This window comes from Sorex fumeus, unplaced genomic scaffold, assembly GCF_029834395.1.
Source record: "Sorex fumeus unplaced genomic scaffold, SorFum_2.1 ptg000039l, whole genome shotgun sequence".
NCBI lineage: Eukaryota > Metazoa > Chordata > Mammalia > Eulipotyphla > Soricidae > Sorex > Sorex fumeus.
In genome coordinates this window covers 1,509,353-1,522,772 of record NW_026606096.1, presented here as the reverse complement: position 1 = coordinate 1,522,772, position 13,420 = coordinate 1,509,353, and the positions used below count along the sequence as shown (strand labels likewise).

The following is a 13,420-nucleotide window of genomic DNA, read 5'->3' as shown; positions in this document are numbered from 1 at the left end:
GGCTCCCAAAACTGAAGCAGAAAGGATCTCACTGGAATCACTCTGAGGGGTCCCTGGGGTCACGTTTGGTCAGAAAGACCCGCCTCGTGTGGAGGATGACCTGGGATCACTCATCTAAAGGGGATTTGGGGCCAGGAAGCCCAAGCAGAGCAGTGACCCAGACACAGAAGAATCTGGTTCTATTGGCTCCTTGGAACCAGTCTTGGGGACTGGACAGCACGCAGAAGCCATTCATTACTGAGTCCCTACTAGTAGCTGGGAGACACTTCATCAAGGCTATGGTGTCTGAAACCATTGCCCGTGGACAAGAGAATGGCACTAAATCTTCAAAAGCTATCATTTTCCAAGAGTCCCAGCAGTCTGATTAATCCATTTCCCACAAAGATTTAATAGTGGAATACTACATCAAGTCTTGGATTTCAAAGACAGTGCCAGTATGGCTTTTGTATATTTTATTAACATGCCAGGGGGCCCTTGTCACCAACTCACTCGTCAAAAATAAATGACTGGAGTACGTTGGGGCTGAATTTATTCATTATGCATCTGACATGTGCCTGTGTCTGCAGGGCTGGGAGGGATAAAAGATCTCCTCATCCTGACTTCAAAGCGATGCTTTCTCTACTAATGTATTAGCTGTTGCTGGGTTCTTACTAGGGGAGAGGCCAGCCCGAGACCCACTGCATTCTCCAATGGGACAGCAGCAGAGTTTTAAGCCACCCCAACCAGCTCCTTGGGCTCTGACAGTGAGAACTGGTGGTGATCAGTCATGATTTGGGGACTGATTTTCTGATTCCCGTCTGCTGGACCCTGGAAATAAAGAATCTGGCCTTCGCACAACATTGGGCTATCAGAATGAACATCTTAAGAGCTAGGAGAAAAGTCAAGTAATGGGATATCCCAACAACCTGGGGGAGGCAGTCGGAGGCCGGCATGGCCACAGAGTGGGGTCAGAGGATGGCCACTGGGGACAGGACATATTCAGAGAGGGCCAAGGCAGGAGAGCGCTCCCAGACAGAGAAATTGCCAGGGTGGTGGAGGGCTGCAGAAGGAGTCCTGCTAACAGGGGGCCCTTGAAATGGAAAGAGAAAAGGTAAGAAGAGATGCAAAGCCCTCTTTCATCCCTAAGGAAGTCAACTTATGAAACATTCTGTCCTAAGATGTAAGTCAGGATTGAGATGCAAAGGATATGATTGCCATACAAGATCATTCTACCAGGATAGGGGCAGTGGGGATGTTAGTGGTGCCTCCAGCTACAAGCTAAGACTAGAGACATGGCAGGCCGGCCTTTGTGTTGTCATGGCAACCAGTACATGGAGTCTGGACCAGGATCCAATCCCTGTGAGAATAAGGCCATATCTCCTGGGAAACTGAGTCTAGATGGGGAGGGGGCATCTCCTTTCTTCCTTTCCATATCCCTCCGAGCCGGAATTAAAGTGGGACACTGCTCCATTTCAGTGCACAAGACACCTTGAGTGACCGCAGAGAATGCCCATCCCAAGCTGTGGAGGGCAGCTTTCTCTCCCTCAAGGGCACACTGTTGAATTTAGACACTGTACCTGCATTTCCCAGGTCTGACAGCTGCGAGCATCTCTCAGTCTCCCCTTCACGCCCACTACTGCCACGACTGCAGAAAGGACACCCACAGAACACAAGCTCCACCGTCATGCACAGAGGGCAACCTCTGCTGAGAGTAGCCGGGCAAAAGCTATGGGGACCTGACCCGAGCAGGAAAGGCTCCATGTCCACAGCCCTGTAGGGCTGACAGTGGCCCGCGAGCACTGCAGGCCAGAGGCCCCCTGCCTGGGGGCTAGGACTCTCAGTTCCTTGGGGTGCCGGGTTGCTGAGCGTGTCTGCTCTTGCTGGAAGAACAGATTTTCCTGGGCTGGCTGCAGGAGACAGGCAGCCCTGGGGTGGATTCTTATAGGAGCCCCCAAAAGATGCAATTTTCCCTTCGTGAGTGTGCCTGGGGGCGGGGAACATGAGTGGGAAGAGCAGAGAGCACCTCCAGGTTCCCTGAAAGGCCGTTTCCTGGAACCCCCCCAGCTCTGCAGGCAAAGTCTGCAGCACCTTTAGAGAGGGACAGGGTGACGGGAGCAGCTGCCAAGAGCAGCCCCTCTGCACACCTCCCCACTGCCATTCTTCCTTGGAATGCTCAGTCCCCAGCCAACTGCCCTGCATGGAAGGGAGGCAGGCCTGCCTGTCACCCGGGCCCTAGGATTCTGTCTGAGGGTGCAGACCTCAGTCCAAGATCAAGGAAGGAGAGGGTAGAGACCCACCCAGGGAGAGGGGCTGGGGGTGGGGGGCTCTGTGCCTCCAGGCTGCCAGACAGACTTTGTCATGTCTGAGTTTCCAGGGCAGCAGAAAGAGAGGTGTGTGTGTGGGGGGGAGAGTACCCATCCCGCCCGCTCCTGCCAGGGCAGGCCAGAGGGGCAGGCAGCTGGACGCGGCAGTACCAGGTTCGTGTATCTCAGTCCTGGTGGTGGAGGGAGGCGTCTCCGTGGTGGTGGTGGTGGTGGTGGTGGTGGTGGTAGCGGCGGCGGTGGTGGCGGCGATGGTAGGTGCGACGGTTGGGACGACGGGGACTGTGGTGGCCTCAGTGGTGGTGGCGGCAGTGGTGGCAGTGGCAGTAGCGTCAGTACTGCTCAGGGTGCCCGTGGCACCAGGGGTAGTCGGGGGTAAGGTGGGAGGAGCTGAGAGGGAAACGCAAAACAGCCTGGTCCGGTTAATTTGGACACGCGGCTCCCGCGCATGGCAGGCAGCCCTGGGAAGACAGGAAGCGGAGGGGCTGGAAGCCGCCCGGGCAGGAGCGACTAGGCCGCGGACTGTCCGGGGAGCACGCAGCCACGAGCACGGAAGAGAATGAAGCAAGGCGGGTTTTATTTTCTTCTTGTGGCTGTGTGGCGGGAAGCACCGCATGCACCCAAGCAGGGCGGGATGGGGGGGTGGGGGGGAAGGCGCGCGCCACCGTGCTGGGACCCCAGGCAGGCGTGGAGGCCCCAGGAGTGGGGCCTCGGAGGGGCCCAGACGGCCAGTCCAGGAGCTGCAGGAGCCCTGGGAGGCCCACCACGACCTTGCGTGTCGCCAAGCAGCACTCGTCAACCTTCCCGAGCCCCTGCAAGGCCCAGGCTGAAGGGGGCAACGGTCCCCACCCGCCCTCGGTGCCGCCCTGGCCCCTTCTCAGTTCTTGTTGGTTTCCTGCCATCGCTCCCTCCCACTCGGCCTCCTTTCTGCAGGACGCACAGAGCCAGGGAGGCAAGTCCTTTCTCTCTGCGTGCGAGCCTCAAGCCGAGGAAGAGGCTGATGCTGGCAGCGGGCGCTCTGCGCTCAGCCCGCAGGGAACCGGACTGAGTCATGCGCACGCCTGGATCTTTCCCACGTGAGCCTCCCTTTCACATCGGGGCTAACGCTCGCTGCTTCTCTCCCACCCAAAGTTGCCTCTGAGGCAGGGGGTGCGGGGTGGGCTTCCGCTACGCACTCCGTTATGACCAACTTTCTTTTCCAGAAGGCTCCCTGGGCCTTTCGGTCTAGTCCCGATATTTGCTAAAGCTGACAGAGTGAGAATGAGGGGAGAGAGAGAGAGAGAGAGAGAGACAGACAGACAGACAGACAGAAAGACAGAGACTGACAGAGAGACAGAGATAGAGAGAGACAAAGAAAGGGAGATAAAGAGAGACAGAGAGATAGAGACAGAGACAGAGAGATAGAGACAGAGAGAGGGAGATAAAAAAGAGAGACAGAGACAGAAAGACAGAGAGAGACAAAGATAGACAGAGACAGGGAGGAGATAGAGACAGAGAGAGAGACAGAGACAGAGAGACAGAGACAGACAGACAGAGACAGGGAGATAAAAAGAGACAGAGACAGAGAGATAGAGACACAGAGAGAGACAGACAGAGAGAGATAGAGACAGAGAGACCGAGACAGAGAGACAGAGAGTGCCTCCCTGCATTTCACCTCCTGTGGTATAAACTCGGTCCATTGTCCAGTGCCAACGCTAACAGGCTGGCAGGAACTTGAAGACATAAGCAGATAACGTTCAACGAATAGGGATAAACCATCCTCTGCAGATCTCCGAAAGTTCGGGATGTTATTTACCATCCCTCATCCCTGCCAGTAGGTAACCGGGTGGGGTGCCAGGCAGGTGGCTTAACTTGGGGGAATGAGAAACTACAGCACAGACACAGCACGGTCATTCCGTGGGGCCTCAAGTCTCATGGAGGCCTGCCCCACGGTCCCCCCAAGGGACGAGGGCATCTCCCTGAGTTTTCCCTGCTGTTCGTTCCCTGTGAGATCAAAGGCGTTGCTGGGCCAAGGGTGCTGACCGCAGGAGCACAGCAGGCAGTATTCTGGGGATTCCTAGGCAAGGCCCAAGTGGGCTGGGCCACTTCCCAATGCCCAGTCAATTAAAGATGCCAGGCCATATAGGGCTGTCCCCGCACGGGCACTATCCCGGGTGTATTCAGGCCACCGTGGCCAGGCCTGGGGTAAGCTCGGTGCCAGAGAAGTTGTGTCCACTGCACTCCCCCAACCCCCATGTCCTCCACTCAGATGGGCTCTACTACCTTGGACACACACACACATACACACACAAACACACACACACACACACAGGGGGGCCCTTGTCTCTGCTCTGTGCCACTGTGAGGAACAGGACAGGACACCGTGTCCACTGCACAGGTGGCTCTGCTTTATTCCTTATCCAACGCTTTCATAGTTCCCTTTTCCCCTTGCTATTTGGGAGGCATCGTCAAGGTCAAGAGCACTCGGAGACCCAACACCCCGATGCGGAGGGCAGAGGTTCCACCTCCCTTCCTTGGCATAGCGTGTCCTTCCCTTCCCTAGTCAATGCTGGCTTTCCTCAGTGATACACACCACCCTCACCCCCACGTGGCCCCTTGGTCCCTCGCACAGCAGAGATGCCCCCCTCACATTTGCCAGGGACCAGCCCACATCTGTGGCCCTGCGAGAAGGAAGAAATCAAGGGATCGGGCTAGAGAGAGGCTCCCAGCATGCTGGTGTGGACAGGTGAGAATTGGCCAAGGGAGCACGCAGTCAAGCAACAATTCAGGACAGGAAGGAAGCGCTTCTCTCTGCGATGGCCCCCTTTGCTTCCTTTCCTCGGAGTGGGGCAAGCCTTAGGAGCTGGTGAGGGGGACACGGCAGGAGGGAGAGGAAGGTGCTTCCTCCACATCCCTCAAGGGGAGAGTGCAGCTGGCCGTGGCTGGCTGAGGTCCCAGCCAGCAATTCACACTCACCACGGCTGTGGCCACTGTCATGGAGCTGGACAGGCCGAGAGCACAGAAGGGGGAGCTCTGAGAAAGGGGAGTGAGTCATTAGAAGCTGGGACGGGTTGGGTGGCGCACAGGTCAGTGGGATGTGATGGGCCCATGCTGGCCTCGAGGCCAGGGTGAGGCTGCAAGGGGACGAAGGTCCAGAGGTGGGGTTCTACCTGGCATTGCCCCAGCCTGGACAGACACTGCTGGGCCATGTTGTCCCCTCCTGTCCCTTGCAGGGGAAACTGTGGGCTGGAGAACCACCCCTGTCAGAACTGAGGATAGACCCTCCAGCCTCAACAATGGCAATGAGGGAGCTTTTTGGGGGAGGAAGTCAGGGAGCCTTGACCTGAGCTGGAACACAGGAGTCCTCCCTGGAGGCAGCAGCAGTCACTGTGGTCGGCTGCCCGCCGGAGGGGATCCCGGCCGACAGAGGGGTTTCCATGATTCGGGAGCACCCCAGAGGGAGATGGAGAGAGTAGGGGAAGGTACAAGCTTCATCCCTCCCGCCTCCAGGATCTGCTGGAGCTGGCCCACATTTGAAGGGTGCAGTGAGTCCTAGCACGGCGGCTCCAGACATTCCCAGGTGGAGGGTGCAGTCCAAAAATGTCCACATGGCACACGGACGACTGGGCGATCCCAGATGGCCTGGGCAGATGGGCAGCCAGCCTGGGACCATGGCTTTGCCACACACACACACACACACACACACACACACACACACACCCGAGAGGGGATGCTGTTCCCAGGAACAGACCTGTCTTGGAGGAAATGCCCAAGTTTGGAGAGAAGGACTTGGGGAGAGAGCAGTGAGAACCAGGCTACGTCAGAAACGGGACGGGGACACAGTTGCCCCTGTGGCATGCTCTATACAGAAGATGGGGCCAGACCCTTCCCTAAAAGGGGAGCAGGAAGTGGGTGCTGGGATTCATGCCCTTGTCCTGGCTACAGCTCTGCGCCGACTGGCAGAGATTCCCCTGGTCAAGGCTGGCTCCCTGCCACCAGGCCCACCTGCTTCACGTCCTGGGGTGCCAGAACTGGGGGGTGGGGAGGCGTGGGCAGAGGGGCTCCGGCCAAGGAGCTTGCCCCAGGTTCTCTGGCTCCTTCCCCGTCACCTGCTGTGCTCCAGGAGCACCAGCTACCCCAGCCCAGGCCATGTGACCCGCACCCACACGGCCCCCCCTTCCTCCCCAGTCCTCACATCCTTCTGCTGCCCGGAGTGGAGTTCAGAGCCTGCCGGGGGGCCGGACTCCCCTGGATTAGTGGGAGAGGGATGGAGAGGAGCAGGGGTGGGAAGGAGGGTGCCACAGCACCCACGGCTCCGACGGGCAAACGGAATGAGCAGGAGGCGGCGGGTGCAACAGAAATAGAACCTGAGGGGGGCAGGGAGGCAACTAAGCGAAGGCAGGAGACCAGTGGGCAAGGCCTCCCCCCTCCCATCTCCCCTGCAGCCTGGATCTTGGTGGTGGTTGCAGGAGGCCCCTTGCCACAGTCTCTGAACTGCCAGGATAACCCTGCTCTCAGTGACCACAGGGACAGAAGACAGCAGGGCAAGGTGCCCCAGGGTTCCCGGCCTGGGGACCGACTCAAGTAGTCAAGCACCCTTCGGTGCTCCTCCAACCCACAGCACTGATGGGGTCTCTGGAGCCAGGGTCCGCCTGCCCAGCTTCACGCCAAAAGGACATCTACCTCCCACACCCAGGAGTGGACACTGTTCTCAACTGCAGAGCCCAGTTTCCCACGAGCTGTGGGGGCCTCAACCAAGGCATGCACAGGGCTCCAGGCCCTGGAACAGCTGGACTCAACAAGCCCAGGCTGTCGAGTGGTCCTCGCCGACCGGGGCCCAGGGCCGGTGGCAGAGCAGATGCCCATATGCAGCATGCGGGGGGCCCCCCATGCACAGCAGCTCACCCTGGACTGCTCCCTTTCAGGGACGGCAGCCTGTGACAGAGCCCCCGTCAGCAAGACGGGAAAAGGGGGTGTCCGCTCTCTGCGGCAGCCCACCGCCGCTGAAAGGGGGAGTCCGGCATGCTCCATCCCGAGCCGCCCGCTCCGTCCCCGCCCTGCCCCGGCGGGCCCTGCCTGCACTGCCCCGCGGCGTGCCCATTACCTCCGCTGCTGGTACGGTACCTGCGGTTGGAGTAGCTTCAGAACAGCCCCCAAGATGGCGAGGAAGAAAGGATGAGAGGGAAGAAGAGAAGAGAGAGCACAGGTGAAACCACGGGCCCGGCACGCGCGAAGTTTCTGGTTGTAGCCTGACAAGGTGCTGGCCACCTCCCCCAAGAATGCCAACTGGTGTTCAGGGGTCATTTCAGCAGCCCTGGGGCACGGCATGGTTTTACTGAAACCCTGGGCCCTGCAGACCTTCTAAGCGGCTTTACCCCCACACCCCCTCAACCGCGCCCTGGCAGAGGCCCGTTCTCCCATCACAGGGCCTGCCTGGCTGGGCTGGACTTCGCCAAGCAGGCAGGTGCCCCCGGAGGCATGTGCTGTAGTGGACTAGAGTGGGGATGCCCCCCTGGGGCAAAGGGGTGACCTCTTTACCCTGGAGAAGCTGCTGGGCGTGAGGAATGGGGCTGAGGTGGCAGACCCCACCCGGCCCCGTCTCAGCCTGGGACAAGGCACCGTGCTCGCCACCAGCTGTACTGGATGAAGTAAGAAACTCAACGGCGGGGGCACCCTGGAAGGACCCCTGAATTTGCTGCAAAGCCCGAAGTGGAGAAGAAGGTCTCTTTTGTCCCGTTTCTGGGGCCACCGAACTTTCCCTGGGTGGCCTCTGGAGCTGGACAACAGGGCTTTGTTTCTATGGTGGTCAGTGTCAGGGCACAGATGTGGCGAGAAAAGAGGCCCTTTCTTGTACCCTCCATGGCATGAAATGCTCGAGAGGGTGACACCAGCACTGCCTGGCCTTCGAGAAAAGGCGAATATGGTGGCCACGTCTCCAAAGGTCTGCCAGGCGCGGTCAACTGTGCAGGGGGCTGAACAATGGCCGAGATACAGGGAGAAGGGGGTCAGAGCATCCTTCCTCCTGCTCTCTCGGATCAGCGCGGCCTGAAGGCTTCTCTGGTGGCAAGGGCCAGGGCAAAGGCAAGCCGCTCCTGGAGCTGGACTTACCGTGGGTGCCCGGCTGGGGCTCTCCTGCAGAGGGAGAGGCCCTTCCAGCCAGGTGCGGCTGCAGGACACAGAGCACTGGGGGGAGGGAGCTGGGGGATTGGCCTTAGAACACAACTTCCTTGCGGACAGACCAGCCTCTGTTGGGGCATACACAGCCTTGCTCTCTGTACCTGAGCCCTACCTTCCCGGCTGCCTGGAGGAAGCGGCTACTTGTAACTCCCTTCCTAACCTGCCTATGGAAGTGTCGTCTGGCACGCTATGGTGGTTGCTTGGGAAATGGACAGATGAACCCTAGATGGTCTACAAGGTCCCAGACGGTCTCCCGGAGAGGGTCCCGGAAGCCTTTACAAAGCAAGTAGGCCTGGAGCTCCCCCTTGTGGAGCTCTCAAGAGGCGCCTCTCGGGCTTGACAGATGGGAGATGCTAAGGACTTTGCACCTCCCCTTCCCATCACAGCTCGACAGCTCCGACAACTGGCAAACTCAAGCTACAGCCCTCATCCTCCTTGCAGGGGGTTCCAATCTCAGCACATCTCCCTGCTTATCAGCTTTGTAAGCTGTGGGAAAAGAGGGGATGAGCCAGACCCCTCCCCTCCCCTCCCCCCAGGGCAAAGCAGCCTTGCCTCTCCAGCTAAGTGAGGCTGTCGCTGGTCTTTGGTGCTGGTGGACGTGTCCACTCCCAGTGTGCTTTTCCTCATCTCGCTGTCACTAGGTGCCTGGCTCCCCACAGGAGAGGGGAATGCCGTCCTGTGGCGACCGGGATCCAAAGCAGCACACATTGCCGGCTTGTCTGCCCAGCACCCAGAGGACCTGATCCCATAGGGTTATGGTGGATGAGGTGGGGAAGGGTGCTCCAGGGTCTGCACAGCCCCAGAAAGTGGCCTCGGGAGCAAGGATGCCCAGACACCATGTCTCTAGATCTCTGCGTTCACCCAGCCTATCTGATCCCCATGGCGGCTGCAGCACTGACCTTCGTTCGGGGAGGCTGGGGACTCCTCAGTGGCAGCCTCCCCGGAGCCCACCTGCGTCCTGGCACTGAGCGAAAAGCGGTAGCGGGACACGGGGTCTGCCCTCTGCACTGTGAACTTGGTCTGGTTGGGAGAGAAGGTCTCCACCACCTGCTTCCCCACTTTGGTCCCGTTAACTGCAGAGAGACAGGCCGGAGGAACGGACATTAGCAATGCAGATGGGCTTCACTGTCCACTGGAGGAGAGACCTGCTGTCCCCGCTGTGGGACCAGGCCTGCATGTGGCACCCTGCCTTCTGGCTTTTTGGGGCTAGAGCTCCTTTCGCTGGCCCCTTCTCGCTAATGGACGGCCCACCCGGAAAGACTGTTTACAGTCCAGTCCCTATAGCTCCCAGCCGGACAAGATGCCCAAGTTCCTTTCATTCTCTCACACGGAACCTCGGGAGCTTCGGGGAGTTAATGCCCCCGTGTACAAAGGCCTACTGGCTGTCTTCCAGGGGAAGGCCAGGCCCGGGTCAGCACAGAGCAGCACAAATGCACACAGCTGGCTACTGCATGACACCTGGCCTCTGAGCCTTCCCAGGAGGTACAGCAGCCCTGACTTCAAGAGGCTTCAAATCTCAAGGTGTTCCTGGCTCTGCCAGTGATGTCAGCAGGCAGTGTTCCAGTGGTCCAGGTTCCGGACACTCCGAACCTTCCAGGACACCTGACCAAGCTGTTCCCCAGTGTCCCACAGAAGCCTGTCCCCTGAATGCATGTCCTGTGGATGTGTGTTCACCCACATGCTGTCAACCGTGGCAGACTCCCCTCCACAGGTAGGTGTGGGAGTCGCTAAGAACCCCAAGGGCGGGAGACCGCAGAATGTGGAAGTTTCTGGGCTGCGTCATACGAGCAGGAATTGGGGCTCATCTGCCTCCTCTCATCCTGGGGGCACTTTGTGACAGACCCTCCCCTCGTCTCGGCACCCCCAGACTGTCTACCTCTGCTCCTCGGGAGGATTGGGGTTTCTGTTCCCCAGGGTACCCGGGCGGGAGAAGGCAGAACGTACAGGGCACGTATTTCAGAGTGTATCCGATCACGATGCCATTGGGGTGCTCCGGATGGTCCCACTCCAGGTGGATGGTCTCCGGGTTGGGCTGCCGGACTCGGAAACGCCTGGGGGCACTGGGTACTTGGGGAAGGAGGGGAGAGTTGGGGGAGAAGGGGCGAGAGGGACAGGGTGGGTAGGTGGAGGGAAACACAAGAAATAAAGCACGATGAAAGCACTGTCCCCAGGCAGCCCCCTGGAGAGCCACACCCCCATGCAGGCTGCGCTGGGCTGAGGAAACAGGTTCAGCTGTTTAAGGGGGCAGGACTGGGGGCTCCATAAATCAGGCAACAGAGGGGCTCGTGAGGTTGTAGGACTCCCCACAAGGCCCTGAACTGATTGTAGGACACCCCACAAGGCCCTGAGCTGGTTGTAGGACACCCCACAAGATCCTGAGCTGGTCCTAGGATGGAAGTGACTAGGATGGATGGGCCTCAACTGGGCGCTTCACTGCTAGGTCCAAGCAGTGGGCCCAGACCTCAGAGCTGAGCTGGCTGTGTTCAGGATGAGAATAGTGGGATTTGAGAGGTGGGAGTGAAGGGGAGAGGCTGAAGAGACCCCAGTGAGAGGGAGGGAAAGACAGAAATAGATGATGAGACAGAGGAGCTGAGGAAGAAGTGAAGGGAGGAAAGAAGAAAAAAGAGGAGTTGGGAATGTGGCAGGCTCAGGCCCACTGGCCCACGGATCCATCAAAGCTCTGGAGTCCCGGGACAAGAGTGTGTGGAAGGTTCACGGTGCTGGCATGAACCAGCCGTCCTGGTAAGAAGCCAGGGGCCGTGTCCGCCTCTGGAGGTGGTGGCTGGGGCTGTCCCTGCAGTGCCCAGCGGTGGGTCTGCAGAGCCCTTCTGGAATCTGGTCAGCTCCGGTCTTCTGAGGTTCCCCCTGCTGGTGGACAGGGGTCCCCCGGTGGCTGGGTGCTCTGTGCAAACCAACGCTGGAGCCCTTGAGCTCAGAATCATCCACTCCTGGAGGCCACGCGGGGGTGAGTGGGCGCTGTCCGGGCCGTCCCCTTGTCTTGCCCCCCCCGGGAGCTGTGGCCGCACCTACCTCCTTCGGGGGTGGTGAACTCCTTGGTCTCACTGCGAGGCCCATCGCCTCGGCCATTGACCACAACCATCTCCAGCTTGTAGTTGCTGTAGGGGAAGAGGCGGGACACCGTGCCGCGGGGGCGGTCACCGGGGAAGCTGGCTTGCTGTCTCTTCTGAGACACCCACAGGTTCTTCAGCAAGCTGCTCTCCCTCCAGTAGTAGGCCTTCAGGACAGAGGCAGCCGTGAGGGGTAGCCGGCAGGGCCGGGTTAGTGGTTAGTGGTGCTGCTGGTGACTGGTCTTCCCTTGCTTGTCACAGGCCCCGAATCCCTCCTCAGGCACAGAGAGGCCCACGGAGTGGACCCAGTGTCCCCTTTGCTAGCCGCTAGTGAGGACGGATGCCAAATCAGAATTTGTGGTTCCGGCATATCCCGAGCCATGTCTCTTTGTCTGGGGAACAGGGAAGTGGGCCAAACTTCCACCCTGAGATGGAGGGTCCCGCAGGGGGGACAGTCTCTCGGGGAGTCTGGGCCAGGAGCACACACAGGAGCCAGGGTCCAGCCACGGGCAGCTGTGCTCTGCGCGCAGAGGCGGGCGGTGTCACCTTGACTTGCATTAGTACAGTTTAGCTCGGCAGCAGACGGGAAATGAGCAGGAGCGGCTGACCCCAGGAGTCTGAACGTGAGAAAGCTGCTTGATTCTCTTGGACCCAAATGGTTTTTGGTTTTTGTTGTGCTTTATTTTTTTGGTTTATTTTTTGAAGATTGTGGGCAGAACTTTGGATAGGAGGGGAATGGTGCCCAGACCAAGGTGCAAGGCCTTGGTCTACGGAAGGTGGTTTTTGTCCCCAGCAGAGGAGAGACTGTGACCTCAACAGCTGGGGAATCTCCAAGCCAGTGTCACCCAGGCCTCCATAATGGAGGAAGTTCAGACTTAAAGGGGACCCCTGGGAGTTTAGCCAGAACCACCACTGATCAGCCTGTAACAGCACGAAAGAGTTGGCTCAAGTATGTCCACCCTCTGCCTCCTCCTCCTTCTTTCTGTTTTTGTTTGGAGGCCATACCTGGAGGTGCTCGGCGGCTACTCCTAGTGGTGCCCAGGGAAGCATGTGGTGCTGGAGATGGACCCTGGGCCTCCCGCACACACAGGTGACCTCTGGCCCATTGAACTGTCTCTCCATTCCTCCTTCTCCTTCTTGTCAGACTCATTTCCCAAGAAGAAACTGGCCTCTCCAGCCCCGTTCTGGCTCTCTCTCTACCCCATTTTTGTGACCTCTGAGGTGCCGGGGCCTGTGTGGTCCAAAGCTACAAACTCCCTTCTTCCCAGACAACTCCTCAGAGAGCTGGGCCCCGAGCGCCTCGCCGTGTGTCCTGCCACGGCTCAGCAGCCTCTTCCGAGCAGGAACAGCCTCTAAGAGGAACCTGTTCCTGGCAGGAGAGCCTGGAGAATTCAGTGCTGGACAGTGGGTGCAGCAAGTGCCAGGGGGCAAGCTGGCACCCTCCCGTGGCCCTGCCTGTTAGCTGGGGCTTCATGAAGTCAGACTGGGTGAAGCAAGCAGGTGGCGGGAACCATTAGGAGAGTGTGGGGTGTGGCTCAGCGGTGCCTCAACCCTGCTTTAAAGGGACATGTGTCCCTCCCACGTGCAGCCCACAGTGCACTGCATGATACCTCCCATTCCACACAGAGCTCCACAGATCTTCTGCAGGACACAACTGTGTGCGTGTCTGTCTAATATCTAGGATTCATTTTATATATATATTTATACATATATATGAATGATAGTGTGTGCTTGTCTAGGATTCTGTAATGTTTAGGAATCCCTATATGCATATGAATTATACTGTGTATATATGTATGTGTCTAAGATTCTGTAATGTTTGGATTCATGTATGTGAGCCCAGGATTCTACAATGTCTAGGAACTATACATAAATTCTAGTGTGTATACATGTATA

At 58.6% G+C, this 13,420-nt stretch overlaps 1 protein-coding gene across 14 annotated transcripts in view; it reads right to left on the bottom strand.

The window, feature by feature from the left end:
- NFASC (neurofascin) overlaps positions 1 to 13,420 on the bottom strand; it is a 174,727-nt gene that overhangs the window by 15,156 nt on the left and 146,151 nt on the right. For 5 of the 14 annotated variants that reach the window (XM_056118921.1, XM_056118924.1, XM_056118925.1 and 2 more), the window contains 5 exons: positions 11,487 to 11,691; positions 10,401 to 10,523; positions 9,356 to 9,529; positions 7,404 to 7,418; positions 2,454 to 2,690 (listed from right to left, as the gene is read on the bottom strand). In XM_056118921.1, the coding sequence (XP_055974896.1) occupies positions 2,454 to 2,690; positions 7,404 to 7,418; positions 9,356 to 9,529; positions 10,401 to 10,523; positions 11,487 to 11,691 (754 nt within the window). The remainder of the gene's footprint in view (positions 1 to 2,453; positions 2,691 to 7,403; positions 7,419 to 9,355; positions 9,530 to 10,400; positions 10,524 to 11,486; positions 11,692 to 13,420) is intronic. The other 9 variants (XM_056118929.1, XM_056118931.1, XM_056118932.1 and 6 more) reach the window with 4 other exon arrangements.